The sequence below is a fragment of the Aptenodytes patagonicus genome, chromosome 10, assembly GCF_965638725.1.
Source record: "Aptenodytes patagonicus chromosome 10, bAptPat1.pri.cur, whole genome shotgun sequence".
Taxonomy (NCBI): Eukaryota; Metazoa; Chordata; class Aves; order Sphenisciformes; family Spheniscidae; genus Aptenodytes; species Aptenodytes patagonicus.
The window spans coordinates 18,450,882-18,474,090 of record NC_134958.1 but is presented as its reverse complement, the minus strand read 5'-3'; the positions used below and the strand labels follow the sequence as shown (position 1 = coordinate 18,474,090).

The 23,209-nt window shown below is 37.4% G+C and overlaps 1 protein-coding gene across 11 annotated transcripts in view; it reads left to right on the top strand.

Moving 5' to 3' along the window:
• Positions 1-23,209, top strand: part of OTUD7A (OTU deubiquitinase 7A) — a 181,465-nt gene that overhangs the window by 141,168 nt on the left and 17,088 nt on the right. For all 11 annotated transcript variants that reach the window (XM_076348353.1, XM_076348354.1, XM_076348359.1 and 8 more), the window contains 5 exons: positions 5,551-5,652; positions 7,184-7,311; positions 8,410-8,522; positions 17,829-17,956; positions 19,758-19,907. In XM_076348353.1, coding sequence (XP_076204468.1) covers positions 5,551-5,652; positions 7,184-7,311; positions 8,410-8,522; positions 17,829-17,956; positions 19,758-19,907 — 621 coding nt within the window. The remainder of the gene's footprint in view (positions 1-5,550; positions 5,653-7,183; positions 7,312-8,409; positions 8,523-17,828; positions 17,957-19,757; positions 19,908-23,209) is intronic.

Sequence of the window (23,209 nt, the reverse complement as noted above, 5' to 3'; positions counted from 1 at the left end):
GACATGAGCCAGCAATGTGCGCTCGCAGCCCAGAAGGCCAGCTGTATCCTGGGCTGCATCCAAAGCAGCGTGGCCAGCAGGTCGAGGGAGGGGATTCTGCCCCTCTGCTCTGCCCTGGTGAGACCCCACCTGGAGTCCTGCGTCCAGCTCTGGAGCCCTCAGCACAAGAAAGACACAGACCTGTTGGAGCGGGTCCAGAGGAGGGCCACGAAAATGATCAGGGGGATGGAACACCTCTGCTGTGAAGAAAGGCTGAGAGAGTTGGGGTTGTTCAGCCTGGAGAAGAGAAGGCTTCAGGGAGACCTTATTGCAGCCTAGCAGTGCTTAAAGGGGGCTTATAAAAAAGATGGCAGAAGACTTTTTAGCAGGGCCTGTTGCGACAGGACAAGGGGGAATGGCTTTAAACTAAAGGGGGGTAGATTTAGACTAGATCTAAGGAAGACATTTTTGACGCTGAGGGTGGTGAAACACTGGCCCAGGTTGCCCAGAGAGGTGGTGGATGCCCCATCCCTGGAGACATTCCAGGTCAGGTTGGACGGGGCTCTGAGCAACCTGCTCTAGTTGAAGATGTCCCTGCCCACGGCAGGGGGGTTGGACTAGATGACCTTTAGAGGTCCCTTCCAACCCAAACTATTCTATGATTCTGTGCTACTGCGAAGCTGATTCATCATCTAGACTAAAAGAGAGAGCTCCTACAAGAAGGTCCTTTCTTCAAAGTACAGAAAATGCATTGGTAAATGCTTTATTTATTCACTTATTTTAAAAAGTAAGCAGTCACTGAATGATTAATATAAGCCCATGTAGAAAATCTGTTCTTGTAATTTTTTTCACGTCAATATTTGCAAGTACACATTTATTTTATGAAAGGAGTAAAACTAAAAATAAACAAATCCTCTTAGCTAGTCATGTAAGAAACATGTAAAGCATAGAAGTAGCTCTGCTGAAATCTGAATTTGAGGTTCCTGCACCCATTGCTAATTGTCTGACTATTCTGAGTGGGCTGAGTAATCTTCCGTTGACTTAGGCAGTCAGTCCTGTGCGCGCCCAACAGAGCATTGCTGTTGGATGCCAGAGGGGAATTGGTGAGTGTTTAGGGTGAACCATTGCTTTTGAGAATATATGGGGTGTCCAGAACTAGACTTGCTTTGGAAGTTGAAAATGTTATTTTGTGACTTGCTCGTCTTGGGGGATGGATGAGAGGTGGATTTCTGGAAATACGATGTGCTGGAGAAATGAAAGAAAGGCTGGATTTAGCCTAGTTTCTTAGGGAAACTAAGCTTGTGTCAGCAAGCTGTCTCTTAAGATGGTACCACTGTTCATTTTTTAAATTTAACTCTGCCAATTTAAAACATATTTGTGAGTGAGCTTTTTTAAGTTTCATGAAAATAAGCAGTTGGCTTATTTTTAGTATTTCCATAGAAGAAAAACTTGCAATGTGAATATTGTTTGTTAAATGCTACAGAATCCACATGAGAAAGACCTCCAGAATGCCCAACTACAAATAAAAGAAAAGCCATCAGAAGTCTCACCTTTAGCCACACGTACGACAAGCACAGGAAACCAGACATTGAGTCCCACTGTGCACAGATCGACTTGTTTTCCTCCGTGAGATGTCTACTCTGTCAGTGTTCTTGAGGAGTTGCCCTAAGACTGGTTTACTTAGCTGTATGAAAGAGTACTGTTAATAGCACAACGAAGCGCTTTAAAAGTGCACTCAATCTGAGGTAAAACTGTATAAGCTGTGATACGACACTTCACACTTTTTCCCATCTTTAACTGTCCTTGTTCTTCTCTTAATGCGTATTCCATTTTTTCTGTAAGAATTCTGACTTATTTTTGATATGATAAATGCACAGTGGCGTTGCAGGCAAGAAACCGACTGTTTGCCTTGGAGGCAGTGATATGCAATCTAGCTTTGCAGTGAAACTTCAACCACGCTCAATCATATCGAGCTTGAGAGGGGGCTCATCCTTTGTAGCATCTCCTTTTTCCCCTATCGAGAGAGTTCTATTAAGTTGCTGTTTACTAAGTCCTTGTAACTTTTTGGGGGTTAATTCTACCAGAAAAATCCCAAGTCTGTAAAGCCATTTAGTTTACCAGTAGCTTAAACCAGAAAAAAGAAAATATGGACTGGAGAAAATGAAGAGGGAGCAAAGGATTTATGCAGAGTTTCTACAAAGGTTCTTTAGTATTATGTAACCTCATGTTTGTTTTTGATTTGGTTGGTTTGTATGTGTACCACCAACCTTGTGGATGTTTGTGCAATTAATGCTTTATAGTGGACCTTAGCAAACTGGAGGGCAGCTCTGTATAAGCACCTTAACGGGATACTCAAAAACTAGAATAATTTTTGTTGCATATTTTTATCTTCTTGTCTATACTGTTAATGGAGTTTTGCATAGAGGACGTCATGCCGAATCCTTTCTTGCCTTCTGTAGTACCAGTGCATAAGATGTCAGGGGCTGATAGTGAAAGCCAAGCCTGGCTGCTGTTAACACTTGAAATGCATTCTCTGTTCTCTGCTGCCTTCTTTTTGAGCCATTCAGGTCATATAACCATCTAGAATCCTCTTCGGCAATTTCCTCTCATAAGTCCTGCAGCAAGAAACAATACACCTGTGGCTTCTAATATAATATGGAGGCTTATGAAACTAACACTTAAACCTTTCTAGTGTCTATTAATAATACTCCAACATTATGAATATTGTTGGGTAAAACCCAAGTTTTAAAATATTTCTTATTTCCTTTTCCTCAAATACTGACTTTTTCAACCTAACAGTCGCATAAGGCCAGCTTATATTCATGCCTACAGTTGTAGTGGGTTTACAATAGGGTAGCTTTTGATGTTTGTATCTTGTCCTGGGAGTCATCAAATACTAGATTTTAAAGTAGTGATATTGTCTGTTTTCTAAAGTTTGCAAAACTTTCTCTGAGATTCAGCTTACCTTCTTTGCATGGAATACAAGATATATATCTGGTTCTGTATCAGAATGATTGATTCCTGTTGGGCCCTGCAAATAAGGGAGCAGGGGGAGCCAATATATGCTTTGTATTATGTGAAGTCTGATGCACACTGTGTAGTGCAGGACTAGGATAACATCAGAATGCAGAAACAGTTGGCAGTCTTCAGCCACAGGGGATACTAGATTCTGTTAACATTTTTTTTGAGCTTGCAGCTGAAGTCTTAAGTGTCATGCAAAGAAAGGGTAATATTGTGTGCTTGTGTCTGCCTCTCTGTATGTTGCTAGATCAAACACCTGGATAGGACTTTTAATCTTGATCTAAAATTAAGATCAAATTTTAATGTACTAGAACATGGCTATATTAATTCTCAGAGTATTTTTGCTGTAAAACAACAGATCAATTTCTTGAAATTGTGTTTTTTAAGATTAAATAGATTTTGTGAGAAGGTAAGAAGTAAGATCAAGTAGGAGACCAACAGAGGGAGGGAGAGTGAGAAATGGATCTCGTTTGTCCATGATGTTGTCTTTTCAAAGCAGACAGAAATAAGCCTGAGGCAGAACTGTTTCCAGTTTTCATTTAAGCTCCACTTTCCTGTTGTTTCCCTAAAGGGATCCCTATAACAGCTAGATTCGAAAAATGAAAATGCACTGCTTTTTTGTTATAATCCAATGCATTTCTGCTAATTTTTTAGTCAGCCATAGGCTTTGTGTTGTTAACCAAGCCCACAAACATTTTTTGCACAATCTACTTGAAAGCAGATCACTTTTATAGAAACCTCCCGTTATTCAAAAGATTCATAAACACCAGACTTTGACATTTGTTGCCAATAGCTGCTAGGTAATCTGCAAAACAATACCACTCATTATTCCCTTAAGTCCTAAGGTCTGTCTGGTTTAGGTCTTGTAACTTTAAGCAGCACCTTGGTATAACTTATTATTGAATATGATACCACCAAAACATTCTGTAAAAAACAGGTGGCAAGTTGTTATTTCACAGCCCACAGACACACAGGAGTTGCTAAAAATGATAACTTGTTATTTCAGATTTATCTTTCCCAACGGCTGTCCAATAGCACTTTAAATTAAGCTGCTTTAATGCATATTTAATTTAGAACTCAATAAGCCTAGTCTGAGATGTAGGGCATTTACAAACTAGCTGCTAAAATCCTATGAGGATTACTAAATGTGCTTAGTTACTGATCTGCTATGCATCTTCACCTTTACAGTATAGTAACTCTCAACCCATACTGACTAAGTGAAATTTAATTACATAGTTCTTAGTACCCAGAACAAGTAATTGGGGGCACATGTTAAAATATTGTTATACTACTTTTTTTGCACAAGTTGCATTACCTGCTGTTGCAAATAAATGTCAGTATAATTTTGTAATGAAAACATATTAATGGAGAAAAGTTTTTTCATTGCTTGAACTTATTTCTGTTTTGGGGATTTAACCTTAAATGCAAGACTGACTGTATTTCCTCTCAGCTTGCAAGTAAAGGAATTGGGGAGAAAAAGTCTGCAGAAGAGGACAAACAAAGAAATGGAGTCACCATGGGCTGCCTATTGCATTATACATTCAATTATTCAATTGTGCATTACTCACAGACTTTCCAAAAGTCTTGGAAAATATACCAGCTCTACGCATCAGTGTTAATCATCTGCTCTTTCTTATCCCCAAAGATGTTATACAATTAGTCACATTCTCTTTCTTTATATTAGAAATGTTCACGTGACATTTAACCAAGACTTAACACTCCAGTAAGCTACAACACAGCAACCTTTGTGCCAGGAATTATGTACTTCCAGTGTTGGCTTTGGCACTGATACTCTTTATGGCTTTATTTGCTTCATCTAGATACCTCAAATATCTGTCCTCTTGTCAGTCTTTTTCATAATCCATCTGTTTTATAATCTGTAAAACATGCCTTATGTAGCAATGATGGTTCTCTAAATGTTCTCAGAGAGAAAAGCCCCATGCTATCCTAGACCTTGGGCTATGCATTTGGTCTCGTTTTAATTCTCTGGTAGTATAGCTGTTGATTTTAGTAGGTCTAATCATCATTTACGCTATGGTAAATGAGATGAGAACCAGCTGTTGAAACAATCCATCTGACTGAAACAACAGTACTTTACTTAATAAACTTACCTAACAGTAACATACGTTGATTAACACATACATATTTCTTTTGTCTTTTGAGACTTTATTACTGTAACATAATCTGTCATCTGTGTATGGAAGGCCAATGTCGATTATGTTTGGGAACTGATACCAAGACTCATAATGGTATTTAGGCAATGAACTCCTTGGAAATCCATCCCTGAATGCAGCATATGAGAATGGAAGATGCAAATTAATTAAAGGTGCTCTCTTTTTATTCCAAATACATTTAGAGAATAGTTAAAGTTTATCTGCCTCTTATTTCTATCTTTTCAGTTTTCACTTCTGACATTACATTTAAGTTCTTCAGCAGAAAGGATGTTCATGATTAACCTTCAACATTACACATCACCGCTGTATGCCTGAACACAGTACGCATCCTGTTTCAGTATCCACTCCACCATTTTAATAGATGCTTTCTTTTCAGGACGACTGAATTGGTGGTCCACAGTGTGTACAAGCTGCAAACGTCTTCTTCCCTTGGCTACAACAGGTGATGGAAACTGCCTCTTGCATGCTGCATCTTTAGGTAAGGGAGAGTCTCTACATGAAACCTTCTGCCAAAAATATTTACCACTTTTTTCTATCCCCAGCAAAAGCTCAGAAACACATGGGATGCAGAGACTTTCATTAAAAGCCTGGTTTTGGAGCAATATATTCTTCAAATTTCACTTAAGTATTGTTTGCTTTAGGCATGCTTGAGGGAGGAAGGTAAAAGTTTTATCAGGTTATAAAAGAAGTGTAATTGCAACAGTATCAAAACCCACATATCATAAACACCAGTGATTTGCATTTTCCTTACAGAGATCAACCTAACAGCTCTGGAACAGGCAAATTCCAGGTGCTTCTGCACCTGTCCTCATTGTGGGCAAGGAATTGCATTCATTCTCTGGCTTTTGTTAAACAGTTCTCTTTCTGTCTTCAAGAATGCAATATCTAGCTATTATTGCCATTGGTTCCTTGTAGAGTTTAAGTATATGGGAAATAGACTTTGGGGTGAATTAAAATAATTTCCAATTGATTAATTAATCATTAATACAAGATCTTTGAAGCCTTTCTTCAAATCAAATAAATAGAAACCTGTGAAGCTGAAAGTCTTTGATATGCCTTCTATATCCTAACCTATTGCGAGGAAACTTATTTTTTTGTTGCAGTTGCTAAAATCTTCCACCAGAGGAACTCCAAAAGGTGACTTTTTAAAAAAACACTGGGATTTTTAATATTTTGAAGAGAGTCTTCTTTTTGAAAGAAGTAGTAAGAAAAGGGCTTTTGCTGTTTCCAAGGATCCTTTTGTCTTTGTCCACTTCATTTTTAATTAGGAGGACTTGTGTATTATTTACAGCAAATGTTTGGAGTATTTTGACTTGCAAAGTCTTAAATAAACATATTTAATGCCAGCAGCTGACAATACGGTAATTGAAACGTGGTTGTCTATGGGCACATGTCCTGGTGAGAGCTCTGCTCTCTTTTGTTGTAGGTTACTATTCTCAACTACATGAAGATGTTTTATTATCTTAAAATGAGCTTGAAAGCCTGTGGCTGGTTGTATTTTTAGACTTCCAGTCATCTTGAATGCTCGTCTCTTTATTTGGATGTTGAAGCCAAAGGAAATTTACCATCATGCTGTGTAAGAGTTGGAGGCCTTCGGGTGTTGGTATCATCTGTGATTCACAAAAGTGCCTGCAGTTGTCATTAGCATTCTTGTGTCTGCAAGCTCTGTTGGCAGCTACAGCTAAAACCACCCTGTGCATTGAATATGCCATTGCTTGCAGCAAAGTTGAAGTTGCCTGCAAGCAAACACTGAAACAACTCAAATGCTTAGTCATTCCTTAATCAAAATTTAAACTTTGTTAGAATTCCCTCATGTTGTTCATTAGCTTATCTATATTGACTGTTTCTTTAGGAAACCTTAAAAATAGTGAGTGAATTATTTGCCAAGGAGGATCTTAAATAATGTATAAGCTATGCTTCTTTTGCTAATAGAGCAATATTAATTGTACTAGTACTTTCTATTTCACTGTAGCTTCTTTAAAACTGAATGTCATCGTGTGCTACTTTAGGGATGTGGGGATTTCATGACCGGGACCTTGTTTTACGTAAAGCACTGTATACTATGATGAGAAGTGGAGCTGAAAGGGAAGCACTGAAAAGAAGATGGAGATGGCAACAGACTCAGCAGAATAAGGAGGTCTGTATGGCCTAAAGACAGTCTTGTTAATATCATTTAGGGTCAAAAGCATTCTTCTGAAGTTTGGTGTGAAAGTTTTAATTGCTATCAAATTCCTTGTGCTTCCATTTTGCATGGGGAAAGAGATAATTGTATTTAGAATTTTTGTATCAGAATGCAAATGTGTTTGTAGCTTTGTGGGCATAAATATACACCGTTTTGTGCCTACAAAGGTCTAAGATGAGTTTGGAACCTGTAGAAAATTTTGGGCTGCAAAATTAAATGTATAATTTAGCTATCACAAGCATTATAAAATGAGTAGATGAAATCCACAAAAGAAAGAAAACCTCATTTAGGAAAGATTCCCCAGAATGGTGAATTAAGATTCTTGGAGCTGTGACCAAATATTGAGTGCATGTTTCTTAACTAAAATCATCTGTAGATTTGGTTTGACTGTTGGTTAAAAGCTGTGCTTCGGCACGTATTATTTTCTGAAGATGTCTGTGCCTAAACAGTGGCTAGAAAAGCCAATTTCAGGAGTAATCCTGAATGCAATCAAGTGAATATGCTTAAATGTTTGTGACTTATTTGTAATCTGCTTTTTGTTGGCAGCAGTCAGTGAAAATACAGCTTAGCTGTCGCTGACTCAGCTGCTTCAGGCTACCTGAAAACACAGGGGCACAGAAACACTTATATACCCTTTCTGCTCTTGAACAGAGGGAGAAAGCATCACCCGTCTGCCAAGGAGGGCATTCACAGTAGTTCCATGTATTGGGGAAGAAAGCAAACCTCCAGAAATGGGCAGTAAAGCATGCTAACCATGGTTGCAAGGAATTCACATGGGTATGAATAACTGGATCTCCAATCATGGAGCACTGTGTTAGCAGCAGCAGACCCACGTCTAGAAATGTAGTCCAGTATACAGTTAGTGGTTTAGACCTTTTTTTTAATAAGTTAATATTCTTTCAGCTGAATAGAAATGTTGAACCATTAATGGTCCAAGATATTAAATCGTGTCATGTATGAAGCTCAAAATAAGTTATTTGTAAATACTACTACAGAACTCTGCTTACATTTTGTACTAGCATAATCGTAAAGGTATTTCATTCTCTCCCATAGTCAGGTTTGGTGTATACAGAAGAAGAATGGGAACGGGAGTGGAATGAACTGCTTAAACTGGCATCAAGTGAGCCTCGTACACATTTCAGTAAAAATGGAGGCACTGGTGGTGGGTAAGTTTAGAGTATGACAAAATCTTTTAGTTGTTGTTCTCAGTAGGAAAACAATACAGCACAACTGACTGAAGCTGTTTATAGGACCATCAAACTGCCTTTTCAACTGGTTGCAATTTTTTTTTTTTGCGTGGTAGAATATAATTATCTACACTTCCCATTATAATGTTTAGCATTTTGATTAAGTTTCCTTGTACAGTTACCACACTAGCTTGAGGTTACTTTGCATCCAAAAGAGTCTGGATTTCATAAATCCCAATTTCTTGGTTTCTGGAACAAGCACGTTGGAAGTAGCATTTAGCTTCAAGGAGATGAAGTGCCTTGTCTCACTGAAGATACGTAGCTCTTCGTTTGCGGAAGACTTAGCAGAAGGAGAGCCACTGCTCAGATATTTTCACTAAAACATGGAATGACAGAACAACATCACATCTTCTAACAGCATTCTAGAATAAAGTAGTTTGTGCCCAGATATCACCTTTTCTGTGCTTTAGCACAGCTTTAATGCCATCTTCTCATATTCATACATTTATTTCAGTCCTTTTTTGCTTTGTAGTTCAAACAGAAAATCTTCAGAGAGATCTTTTTTGAGGGCAAGTCACCAAGTAACTCTTCACATTTTCTACTTTTAAAATACTGTTAACCATAAACATACAGGGGGAAAAAAGTAATATTTTTGGTATTAAAGCTAAAGATTAAATATTTGGATGCAGTGTCTTTTTAAACAGAAAGTAGAATGTCGAGTTGTACTTTGTAGTCTCATGAAGCCCTTCTGAAAAATCAATATGCTACTTCAATCTTTGATCAGTTGTAGAAAACTTGAACTAAAAATTATGATAATTAATATTGCACTGATAGGAACAGTTGCCCTTTCTTTGACTATTCAAGCTTTTATTAAACCCATGTAACATAAATAGCGCGCTCAAACGCAAGGATTATTTAAAGATTGTAGGGGGTTTATTTCAAATTAAACTGATTCACTGTCATCCTAGTAAAGTTGGATGTTGCTGCAGGGTTCTGCATAGGGTATGTCTGTATTTCTAAGAACCACATCAGATTCTTTTCTTACCTGATTTCATATCCGTTTCTCTAGCTTGTTTCCGTAAGAGTATGGCTGATTGCAGCTACTTTGCTTACACTCTGCAAAGTTGCAATGTCTGTCAGTTACTACCCAGTGCTAAGAGGCAAGCAAGGAAAGACCAGCTTAGTATATGTGTTTAATCTTTGTATAATACTCAATTAGGAGCATTTTAGTCAATTAGCTTTTTATAAACAGTAGCAGAAAATTTGATGGTTGCAGGGAAAAACCCAGTATTGTCTACTTTACTGCCAGCATGCATGTAGTTTAGATGTTTAGAAGCTACTGGAAAAAATGGATAGAAACATATTTGTGAAAAAGTTTGGGATGAAGTAGTATCTACAACATTTAAATACCCCTGATGCACATACAGAATCTGCTTTAAACAGCTGGTATGATAAACTTCCCTCGCTTTCGGTGCAGTTGTTCCCAAAGTACAGGATTATTGACCAGCCTTAAGAATGCAGAAGCTTTAGGTTTTTTGTCTAGTGTTTATCACTAAAAATATTTAGTGTTTGTTTACTCAGTGCATGTTTTTCTCTAGCTACTGTTTCCCCTGGAGAAAATTGCAGGTGGTGATAAGTAAATTGACAAAATAGGGCATACAACACAATGAGAATAATAAAATCTTTACAAAATATTCTCTGGGCTTTGAAAGAATATTATATTTTCCTTTTAACCCTGTGATGTCAAGGATAGGTAAGTCTGCTAATGCAGGAGGACATTGTTTAGAAAATTGTCAGCCATAATGTGTCTCACTTACTTCTATTTTGAGGCTAAAAAAAAAAATAGATTGGCTTTCATTTTACTCTCTAGTTTGTTTCCTATGTTTGTAGATATTTTCCTGTTGATACACATTAGTCTTCTAATGCAGTTCAATTCACATTTCTATTCAATTTGGCCATTCACCACCAATTTGCTCTGGCCTTATTCTGTCTTTTTCATTCTGTACATTTCACATACTATGTAGTTTCAGTACCTACCAGTCAGAGATGTCCTCAAAGGTTGCATTTGCCAGTCAATCAACCATCTTTACCTTTAGTTCCCAGATACTTAAACAGGGAGTATCACTATTACATAAAGAATTAATTTAAATGGGTTTTAATGTTCTCATCGTGGTTTACATTTATCTTCTTGCAAATCAAAATAAAGTAAGGATAAATAGACAACAGTTAGTTTTTCCTTTAAAATAGTGAAAGAGGAATCAGGCAAGAAACTTAGCCTATTAAACATGTGAATATGTAATTCTTTTTACAATCATTCCAAAGACAGAATGAATGTGACAGAATGAATTGTTTTCTCAGTTTAATGTACCCATGTTCAAAATAGAGCCCTTGAGAAGGAAAAGGAATATCAAAATAGTATTTTTGAGATGGGGTATATTACTTTCTCTAGTTTAGGTACTATATTATGCAAGCTTGGAAATTAGCCTTTGAATTGTAGATGAGGCATTCTCCTTTGGTGTCAGTATTAGCTAAAGCATCAGAAGTTGTATCTGCTTCAAAAGAATTCAGTGACAAGCCTAAGTCTGGAATTATGCTGCCTCATTCACCTGCAAGTTCCTTTTAGTTATTTTTCAGAGTGAACTACATGCAAAGGAGATCAGCAATTGTCGCTAAATCTCTGAAGAGTTCTTCCTGGAGAGCACTCTCGTTCTGAGGCTTGGAAGTTGGAAAAAAAGAAAAAGATAAAGGGAACACAGAAAAACCTGGTTAAGTTCTTGTTTCCAACATGTAAAATCCTTCAAGCACTAAAGCAGAGCAAACTAATTAACTATGAAGCAGATTCTTGCTTTGAAACAGATTTGCACATCTTTCTGTAAATGTAAAAAATAAATTTCAGATTAACATAATTGTTTCATTTATCTCCATTTACAAGCAAAACCAGGGGTACTGAATTGAAGCAACTGCTTTGAAAAAAGGAAAATGTCTTGTACTCTCTGTTTTTGTTAAGAACCTAACTATTGCAATCCCGCTAAAGAGAACATTCAACCCATTCCTTCATTTTGCAGACTATTGTCAGTCAGAGATTTCAAAGCCTGTTCTAGTGCTAGATTGAATATCACCGTTGTTACTCACTTCTTGAAAACCTAGTAGAGCTGAAAGCTAGATGTCGTGGTGTGAGCTAATACAGATTTTGAAAGTGGATGGTGTTCTTATTTAGTATTAACTGTCACCTTCCAGCTAGCTGTCTCATATGCTGTTGGCACTATCTTACTAATAAAGACAAGTGATTTTAAATGGGGAAGAAGGGAGGGAACATTGCTGTAATCTTCCCGTGTGTCATTAGGATTTTATTTAAGGCAGAAAACCGGAACATTTAAACGGGAAGTACCTCTCAAATGCATGTAATCTCTGAGGTTTTGGACTTGGTTAGGTATTCAGAGTATTTCAACATAGAATTCTTCATACAAAACTACTGCATCCATCAAAGACCCTCGTCTTGTAGAGAATTTAGTTTAGATCATTTAACAAAGACATTGCTTTAAAACTATTTTTATTTGCTCTGGTTGTCTATTATAGGAGTGCTATTCCTTTTTAACTGTTCAGTATATGCAGCAATTATAGGGTGCAGATAGAAAAAGGTTCACTGTAACAGTGTATCTTTTCCTTATTAGCTCAAGTTTCTGATGGATAATAAATCTTTTCATCTGGCCTGTTTTCAATTGATATAAATTGTACTTAAGCCAAACGCAGCCTGGAAATAAACAAATTGCTGTGGTGATTCAAATATGCTAGTTCAGACAGCCCTTCAGATCTGAAAACAGTGGATATCCCACAGACTCTAGAAAAGAGGTAAAATTCAAGGCAAAGGAGGGATCAGAATTATGTCATATTAAAATTAAGTACTAGTGCCTACGTAGCGATTGGGTTTTTCCTTATTTAACAAGTTTTTGTTGAATTCAGGATATTTCCTATTTGACAGATGGTTGCATCTCACGTGCCGCAGAAGTCGTTTTACACAAAAGCATGCATTCCCACGCAATTAAATACAAAATAGCCTTCAAACCAAAATAATCTAGGGCAAGTTGATTTAGGTTTTCTTTTTTATTATATGCCTTGAAAACTGCTTCCTATACATTGTTTTTGGCTGAGAAAAAAATACTGATATTTTTAAAGACTAAAATAAAAATTGGAACTCAAAACATTCACATTCTTTATCTCCTTCAGTCAATGCAGTATACCATTTATTTTTTTTTCCCTGAAGAAGAGAAAGGAAATGTCCCACTACTGTGCAATTTTTTTGTGTTTGAGTTGAAGCTCATTGCTGAAATACTGTGTAAGGGAATCAATGGATAGGTTCCTACACCTACCTACAGCAGAAATTCGTACTTGCTAGTAACCTGCAGCTGTGGTGTATGCTGGTTTTAATTCTGGGATTCTTAAGCAGGGAAGGAAGAGGTTTCAGAAATGGAATGGTGGCAGATGGAGATACGAACTCAGATTTCATTCTGGTCTCATGCTTGTACCTAATCACCAGGTTGAAGAACATCTTTCAGTACATCTTAACTGTCCGCAGGCATTGGTCTCTCGCTGTGTGTGAATCCTGAAACTTAATCTAAACTTGGAATAGCTGTTATGAGTCTGCTGGACAAACCGAGACTCTGGAACGTATGTATGGGGAAAAAAAAGCAAGGTTAGCATAGGGAGCTGTTTAGAAGGAAATCCAAGGACATGAAAACAGATCTTGCTCAGAGTTTACAGGCAAAAGAGAGGAACAGACAGCAGATAGCCAGGTGGGACAGCAGCGTAGGTGACTTTCTCGTTTCAGCTTTTTGAGTTTTTTTTTCATTAGTGGCCGCAGTACAAATTGGATTTTCCGTAGGAGAGAGAATCTCTTTGGAGTGCTGAGTAGGTGTCCACCCTGTATCAGTGGTCCTGTAGGATAGACTGAGATTTTTTTTATATTTATCCTTTTTTGTTAATTTGTTCTTTACAATCAAGATAAGGTATTTAGTCAGAGTGCCCTGGTTGAGCAGGATTCTGCCTGCAATGCAGATTTATGTGCTCTTATATATGTGGATTTCATTATTTAAAAATTAACTTTACATGAACAGATGAATTAATTTCAGTTTCTTAAATTTCCTTTGCTTCCTTGTTATATTGACAAAAATATTTTTTCCACAATTTTCATGGCCACATAGTTAGCATAAATAAAGGTCCATGAAAAAAAGTGGAATGATAAGTGGATCAAAGGATGTGGCAGGTTGCTATGGATACTTGTTAATGATGATTTTTCATTCTCAATAATCTTTAGAAAAATTCGTACTGAATCCTCAGCAGTGGCACTGAAATAATATAAGATGGCCCACATGAATTACTGGCAATGTTGAAATAAAATTGAACATTGAAAAGGCTGCCCAGAGAGGCTGTGAATTCTTCCTCCTCAGAGATATTCAGAAGCTGTCTGGACACGGTCCTGGGCAACTGGCTCTAGGTGGCCCTGCTTGAACAGGGGCGTTGGACAAAGTGACCTCCAGAGCTCCCTGCCAACCTCAACTACTCTGTGATTCTGTGAAAATGAGCAATGGAAAACAGATGTGTAATAGAAGAGAAGGATTTGAAATGTGTGAATATGATCATAAATAGTGAATCAAGCAACTTGGTGATGTGATATTGACGATTGAAAAAGCCCAGTGGAATTTTGGACTTCATGTGCAGTCAGGCTTGACATCAGCTGACCAAAGGGATAAAGGCCCTTCTGATACAGTTGCATCTGGCATATGCCTTTCACTTCTAGAAACCTCATTAACTAGGAGGTGAGGAATAATTAGAGGATTTGAAGAAAAACTTTAGGACTAATAGTCTGGAAATACCAAAGTGAGAAAACAGCTGGAAATCTTTGTAGCATATTGTCTTGCCAATAACATGATTCTTTTGACTTCCTTTTGGCTAACAAATTACTCTGACATAATGCACTGCAAATGCTGAAGAGCCATCGCAGCCAACAATTCAGTTGGAATTCAAAAAGGAATACAAGAGGAAATTACAAAATGGGGAATTTAGGTTGAACATCAGGAAGAATTTCCTCACGAGTTTGGGTAACAGGAAGAGGGATACAGGGAAGGAGAGGTGTCTCACTGCTTGATCAGAGAATTTTTGTCCTGCATCAGCCTACTGTTAATAATTTCCATCCTGCTGTGCTCCCAGGTTGGGATGAAAGATTTTGATGTAAAGTTCCAGGGATGGGCCGGATGCCATCAGACCTGTGAGAAGGTTACTGTATTTGTCCCGCATATTCTAGACCAGTGCCCATATAGTTATGTTCAGTTACTATTTTTCACATATAATGAAAATTAATGATGGTTAATTATGGAAGTTCTCTGCACACCTATCAATAAGTGGACAATCTGCCTTCATTTAAGAGTGTGCCTAGGTTATGTTGCCCACCTTTATTTCTCATGTCTCACAGAAGCTGTGCTCTGTGTGTATTTTATTTTTAAGTGGCACTCAGCTGTGAATTACCATCTTTACTTTTGTCTGCTTCCCACAACCCTACCATTTTTCAGTCTTCTTCCATCTAGCATGTTTATTTCTGTCCTCTAGGTAGAGGCAAAGCTTTAAAACGTGATAGTGACATTAATGACATTAAACTAGAAAAACAGGAAAGGAGGTAACTGAAACCAAAAATTCTGTAAAATGCTTATGAAGTCATAGAAGGGCTTGGAAGTGTTCAGCTAGAAAAGCGGGGAATTTAACAGAATTATTCTTGCGGTTCAGGTGAAAGAATGATCTGTTTCATAAATGATTGCCTTTATAGGTTAGCTTTCCAAAGGTGCTGGGCATTTCCGTTTCCTGGAAGATTGTGGGGCTGATCCAAAGCATACTGATGCTAGTTGGAAAACTTTTTTTTTTTAAATGTCACTCAATTTTAAGTCAGGTTTTCAGTCTTACCTTTTTGGGGGGAAAAGTACCCCATTGCATTTAGTGATCAGCAGCATATCCCTAGAAGTTAGTAGCACATGTTCTTTAACATAAAGTCTCTCTCTTCTTGCTGTCAAAAGTTTTGAGCCGTGAAACGTGTAACTGCACATTTTGTAAGCTTTTCAGTAAAGGAGAACATTTAAAACAAACTTAGCAGTTGTGTTTGTCCACTCATATATGAAGAAAAACTTTTTTTTAAATTTGTATAGGTTGGGAAAATAAGACTAATATATTCAGGTGCATAGGATAGCAAAGGTATATTTTAAGGAATTCAAGGATTTTAGTCCATAAATTATATTCTAAGGATTTGCCTCTCTATATGTACGTGGTGGTTTAATGCTATTGATTTGTGTTGTTAAATTTGAATTTCTGACACTTGATGCTATTGAGAATAGATGTATAGGCTGCAGATGAATCTCACAGGGACTGGTTCCCTGGGTGCTTTATAACTTCTTAGTACTGAGTTGAAAAAATTACAAATCTTGCTCTATGTGCTGTACATGTTTTTGGCTTTCCTAAATGTCTTCTCTCTATGTTCTTCTTGATAGTAGTGATTATGTAATCTAACATGAGTTTTCTCTGATACTCCTGTCGCAACCAGTTATCTTTTCTAATAGACATCCTGTTATTCAGTTTTCCTTTGTCTTCTGTCATTGCTTATGCCTTTCAGACATCAGATTATGAATAGAACAGAAACTGCCCAAATCATCCCAGATAGGACTGGGATAGCTCAGTCTCATTTTTTTCAAAACATGTTGTGTGTACTTGTCTTTGTCAAATTCTTTCAGTAGGTAATTTATTAATTTTGGCCACCTTTGAAATTTAGGACTAATTATCACGGTTTTGACACAAAACACCGTACTGTCAGCATATTACCACTTAAACCCATGTTTTGGAGAACTAGATGTTGAAAGGCATTTTCACCGAGTAAGGATAATGAATTTAATGAATTTTTTTCCCCAAGATGTATATTCCATAACGGTATCAACAATTCAAAAGGAAGAAACAACTCTTCAGAGTGCAGAAGACTCTTCAAGTGCTCAAATTGTCTTCCAATTATATTGTACATGGAGTTTTGGGTTTTTTTTAATTCCTTCCAAGAACAGCAGTTTTTTGTCTTTGTCTTAAATTACTTGCTCATTGTGAAGCTGGTTGAGGATTAACTCTGTTGAGACCTATGGAATACTCCTCAATGAAGCATTTATTTTAATCTAAAAATGAAATATTATTTCTCCACTTTTTGAAGTGCTCTGTATCTGCTCCAGCTAGATGAAGAAAACAGAAAGACTTTAATTAATTCTTGTGGTATTTGGATCAGACCTGTAGAAGGCCAATGTAAAGAAAAGCCTTGGGTTTCTCTGTAGTGCTGTCTTACTGTTTGAATTTTATGTTCTGTTCTCCTACCATATAAGATACTCTTACTGATTCTTTCTGTGTGTTTTCTGAAACACAAAGCTCCACTGGCAAAAATGCTTGGTCTTGTCTCACCTAACTACATCTTGATCTAGATTCCTTCTGTATTCTGTAAAGAGAAATGAGAATTTTCATCTCATCTTTGGGCAAATGCTTAAGAGGAGAGGGATGATCCTACTTCCGGATGTGCCTGTCTTTTTTTGTTATCTGTAGAGGCAGTCAAGGTGTGAAATGCTTAGACTTCTGATTTTAGATGTCTGAAAGTAGGTGAAATTCATCTCATTGGAAAATCTAATAAGAAAATGAATCTCCAGTTCCTTACACAGGTACCCCTCCTCATCTTAAAAAAAAAAAAAAAAGTTTTGGTAATAATAAAAGAAAAAAAGTTGACAGCTTTGTAAGTTAAATTCCTCCTACTCAAGCTGACATCAATGTTTCTTACATTGCCAAGATAAACTCACGTGTATTTTGTTTAGAGGAACTAGAAAAACACTTACCTTTCATTGTAGAGTCTATGTGCCAAAGGTGTCACATGAAATCATTATTTTTGTGACAAAAGCAGATTTACACCAGGAGCTTGGCTAAGAATTACCTTTTTTTATTCCCATTAGGCTACTAAACAATATCAGAAAGTAATGAATTTTGCTGACTACTAAACTAGTGTGGAGTCTGCAAGTGAAAACATTTTCTCTGTTGCTATTATTTTATTTCCAAAAACATATTTTCCTTTCCAATTTCTTACGTTACCTATTTCGATAATTGGAATATGTGTTTCAGAAGAGTGGGAATATGAGTGACAAGGAAGAAGAAATAGCTGCTGCGATATGTCAGTTCACTGAGGTTTCAGTGGTTGGTTCAAGTTGGTTCAAAAAGTTTCAATGCTGTGTCTTCCAGAGTCGATAATTCAGAAGATCCAGTGTATGAGAGCTTAGAAGAGTTCCATGTTTTCGTCTTAGCCCATATTTTGAGAAGACCTATTGTTGTAGTAGCAGACACAATGTTACGAGACTCAGGGGGAGAAGGTAAGAGTTTTCCATTAGAAATGTATGCACCTATGTAAATTGAATCAATTGAACTATCACAAAGAAAAGACCCAGCTGTAACATATCTGAGTGTTTATGAGGTAGCTGCTGCCTTTTTCCGAGAAGCAAAAAAAAAAGAGCAGAATGATACTCAATCCATTTCTATTAGATAAAAGTAAAAAATACAGGATAATTCTGTAAGTCTCACTGAAAATCTGTTTATCCTAGATATTTCCTATTAACTTAATAACCACTAAATTACAGAAGACAATACTTTTCTTACTGGTCTAGGTTAACAAGGTTCTAATTTTGCTGTGTTATTTTTATGCCCCTTAGAACGCCGCATAAAGCAATCTATTCTGACTTTGAAAAATTGAATTCTGAATGTGTATATCTTGGCTTTTTGTTTTTACTAACTCCTTTGCTGCCTCCCATTCAAAAGTTTCCAGAATGTTTTATTCAGTTTGCACATGTGAGCACACAAATGTTAGATCCATATGTGGAGCCAGCTGGACAGCTGTCTGAGCAGGACTTGAATGATTAAATTAATCTCTCTCACTTTTTACCATGAACTAATAGAATACTAATTAATGATAGTATGTTGCTTAACTAAAGGGGAATGTTTGGTTGATTAAAGGGGGATGTTAAACACGCGGTGGAGTTTACAGAAATTTACTTCTACAGGAAAATGCTGGGGGGTAATTTCAGTTTCCATTCAAATTGTGAAATACAAGTAATGGGTGTATGATTGCTATCTGCTGTTATATAGCTATATTCTGTCACAGTAATCCCAGTGTTTTTCTCACTGCTGGCCTCATGGACCAGTGTGATCAAGTTACCCCCGTTTAACTGTTGTATGTACAAAGTACAGGTTTTCAAAAAGACTAATGACTTGGTCAAATTTGGATAGACTCACCAAAATGTATATTTATGCCTCAAAAACCATACTGTTCTCCATCCCAAAGTCTGGGCACAGCAGACCTCTTCAAAGAAAAAGTCTCTAGTAAAAACAGCGCATTGTTTGGGTTTACTTTTTCCTTATGCTCATTTTAAAAATACTTCAGCAATAAGGATTCATGTTTTCACAGCAAAAGGAAAAATAATTGGTCAGAAGCAAACAGGTTGAGCGAATTTTCCTGCCCAAACTTGCTGTTCCCCATAATTATATATAAACAAGTGTAGAATCTTTTAAAGGAAAGAGCTTTGCCCTTACAGATGCAGCAACCCATTCAAATTCTACTTGTAGAATTTTTTTTAATCTTTCCTTATCATTGTTACTATATATACACATACATATACACATTCATACATATATGATGTGTGTGATGACGTGTGTGTGGACTATGAACATGTTTGTAATGTTTCTTGTAGAAATCTGTTAATGCAAGGCATGAGCAGAGTACGTTACCAAGAGAACTGATAGTGTGTTTACTGCTGATGATTAGAAAATACCCTTCTACCTAGAAGTATTACAGGAAGGTACAAATCTGCATACATGTGTGAGTCTCATCAAGATTTTGTTATAAGACCTTAATATCTTTACTAGTAAACAATTAGAGCAAGGAAAATGTATGTAAGAGCAGAATGTTTTCATTACTGTTCTTAGTATATTTCCTGACGTTTTTATAATGAAATCTTACCTGTTGTTATGACTGTTTTCTGCATTGATTAGTCCACTTTAGGCTGCTCTCCTGGAACTCTGAAAATGTTGTAGCACAATTGTTACGTACAGTAGAACCAACATTATTGTCTGTTCTTTGACACGGTTAAAAAAACCCAAACAACTCATTTTTCTTTGCAGCGTTTGCACCTATACCATTTGGAGGAATTTATTTGCCACTTGAAGTTCTACCTAACAGATGCCATTGCTCACCTCTTGTGCTAGCCTATGATCAGGCCCATTTCTCTGCTCTTGTTTCCATGGAACAAAAAGATCAACAGAGAGAACAAGGTATGCTACAAACACAGCAACCCAAGGGTATATATTGAATGCAATGCACAAAGTACTTTCTTCTACCTGTAGGTGTATTTATCTATCAGAAAGGAAATAATATCCACTAAACTTTATTGCTGCATTCTTAGGACTCTAAGTGGTCTAATCACAAGACTGGGAGCCAAGAACTCTTCAGTCCTAATCCTTATGCTATCACTGTCTGCCTTTGGCACTTAAAGCTTTTCTGTCAGTTCCATATGTGTAAATAGGTATAGTCATAGTTACCTACTGTTCTTCTGGATTCTTGAAGGCCTTTGTTAATTTGGGTTAGTAAAGCGTTCAGAAGATTAAGTGTGAGTCAGATTACTATTGAAAACTCATGTAATGGAAAAATCTCTCTTCTAGTGCGCTAAATGCACTTTTCTCATTTAAAAACATTTAGCTGAAATGTTTTTGTCTTATCATCTTGCTGTCTTCTGTTTTACTTTGGAACAGTGACAACAAAGACTGACCAGATATTTCTGTGTCAAGTTTGAGCTTCCTAGGTATGGGATTGGGAGTGACAAGAGCTTCAGGACTGGATTTGTTCCTGCATCAGTGCCTAGGAGCTAGCTATAACTGCCCTTATTTGGAAGACCTGTTTGCTTAATAATAGAAAGCTGTGAGATGAACTATCTGCCTTTGCACCTTTTGTGGGGGAGGGAAAAGTGGTTTGCCAAAAACATGGTGAGGCTTTAGAAAAATTCAGTGGAGTTTTGCTGTTAGGTATGAGTCCTCCTTTTTTTTGCCTGATGACACTGCAGAGGTGCATGCATATACCTGTAAAGTAAGCATGGAATGTGTGCTGGTTGCTGAGATCTCCTGAGTGAATTTCATTTAGTCCTCCTTCCTAGAGAGTATTTTAGAGGCAACTAAATATCCTTCATTGAATTCCCTAATCCTGTGTGCATTTCATCTGATTTTGGATATATTAGGCCTTTTCCATGCTTATGAGACAGCCAGCATGCTGCAGCTGTGCAAAGTAGAGAGAAAGACGTTCATGAAAACGATGCAAAGGAGGAAAGAAGCTCTTGAATGACACATTTTGTTGTAGACATCTTCATGCAAGAATTTGACATCTAGTTAAGTCATCCTTCTTGGAAGGAGCGGAGAGTTTTTTACATGAGGTTGTGTGAGATGGGAAACGCTCTACAAAGGGTTGCATGTGGTATTGGCAAACTTTGTGTTGGTGAAAAGGAGACTGAATCATAAGACAGTAATGGAAAAAAAGGTTGATCTAGATGTCAGATATTCAATAGGAAAATCAATCCAGTCCAACTATTCAGCCTTCAGTGGCACATAGCTATTTCAAGGATTTGTAGGTAGGTGCTTGGCAGTAGGTCTGGCCTTTGCATTATATACTGGGACATTGCAGCTGCCTTTCAGCCCTCAATCTGTAGAAGAGCGGCCCCTAGGAAAATGCTTTTCACATAGGAGCCATTTCCAAAGCAGTACACTGAGGTATGATGTGAAACACCTTGTGAGTAATGAAAGTCTGCAAAGCAAATTCATACCATTTTAATGCAATAATGTGACATGAATGAAGATAGTTTTGGAGAGCCTTTTAAGGATAGCGTTTCACTGTTGATGGTTGCTGATGATACGCTGCAGCCAGGACTGTAATGTCAGCATGCTATTAAGTTAGCAGCTCCTGCATATATGTCTATGTTACAAATTGTAGAGTTGTCTTGTTGAACATGCCTCCATGTCTTTGGTCTTGATACTTTTTAGGTCTGAGTTCTGTTGGGGTTAAACAAGACAATTTCTGGAGTAGGCAGAGTCCATTTCTTCCTTTCTAACAATTGGGATTGGAATAATGTCAGTAGACTGACAGTAACCTCATTTATTTCAGGCACGTCTGTCTGCCTTCATACAATACTTCATTATCACAGGTCTTACAAGAGCCTACGTGCATAAATAATTTGACTGAATACACAGAACTTAACTATCTCTGCAATAACTTTGCAGATAGGGTAGCCGCCTCTCACCAAACCTTTCGCTATTGTGGCATCCTCTAAGTGACAGGATTGACAAAAGGTAGTGAGGGAAACTGCTGTTCAGCTGCTCTGACCCTACCTCTCTATGTGTTGAAGTATTCAGTGATACAACTTGGTGCCACCTACTGAAACATTCCTAATATTACAAGCCATATATTCCTGTTAATCACACACTGCAAGATCTTGGGTTTGATAACAAGGTCACATATTTGATTTCTCCCACAAGTGCTAGCAATAATGTGAAGTATACTTCTTGTAGTTAGAAACTGTCTTTCTGTAGGATTTTCCTACACCTGTAGTCGCACAGGAGAGGTGCTGGGAGAGAAAAAACTATCAAATATCCAGCATGGCATCAGTGATGTTAAGTACTGCCTTTGTTCATGTGCAAGTTCATCCAGGTTAATTACAAGGGCTGTTGAATCAAAATAGTATTTGTTTTGTATGATCTGATTTTACATGTTTTACTGCAGAGCCTTGAATACACAGGCTTCAATTCTGTGGAGCAGCAGAGAGCGCTTGGCATTAAGTCTGGGATGAAGGGAATGCTTTAGCTTTCAGCTGCCAAGCTGGTTGCTGTTAGAGACTGCAGCAGCCTAACAGCTAGCACAGCATTGCTATTGTTCTTCAAATGCTGTGACAGGAAATAGATTGGCACAAGGATGCTCTAATAATGCCTATTTTTTGTACCTTGTCAGCATAGAGATGTTGGCAGCTTTGGCACAGAGGAAGGGAGAGCCACAATTGTTAAGTCAGAAAACAATGGCACAGGTGCTACAGTACATGGCCAGATTTTGAACTATCAGAATGCAGCTGAGAGCTTAGAGCTACAACTTCTTAAAAGGAGCATCTGTGATAGCCAGGCCGTTTCATAACTTACAGTCATAGTATTTATGCTGTAACCATGTAACCGGATGTCAGGAGCAGCATCTGAAGCTGCCTGAAGTACTGCATGTGTGTACATACATGTTTAAGCTGCTGAGAAGCTTTCTTGTGGAGGAGACAGTATGTCCTGTATTTGTGAAATATGCGTGGTCAAATAAATGCTGATGTGAACGCCTGAAGTTCTACTTTGGCATATAGTTCATTTATCAGATCATTTTGAGCATGACTGTAAATGTATGTAAAGAGAGAAAAACATGCTAACGTCCTCTTGTCTGGAGAGGATTTAAAACACATTTTGACATGTCTTCTTTTTACCAGCACATAGCTGGCATTCTGATGGTCACCAAAGGCCCTCTTGTTTCAAAATCTACAATGTCTGATTAAAAACCTATAAACACCTTT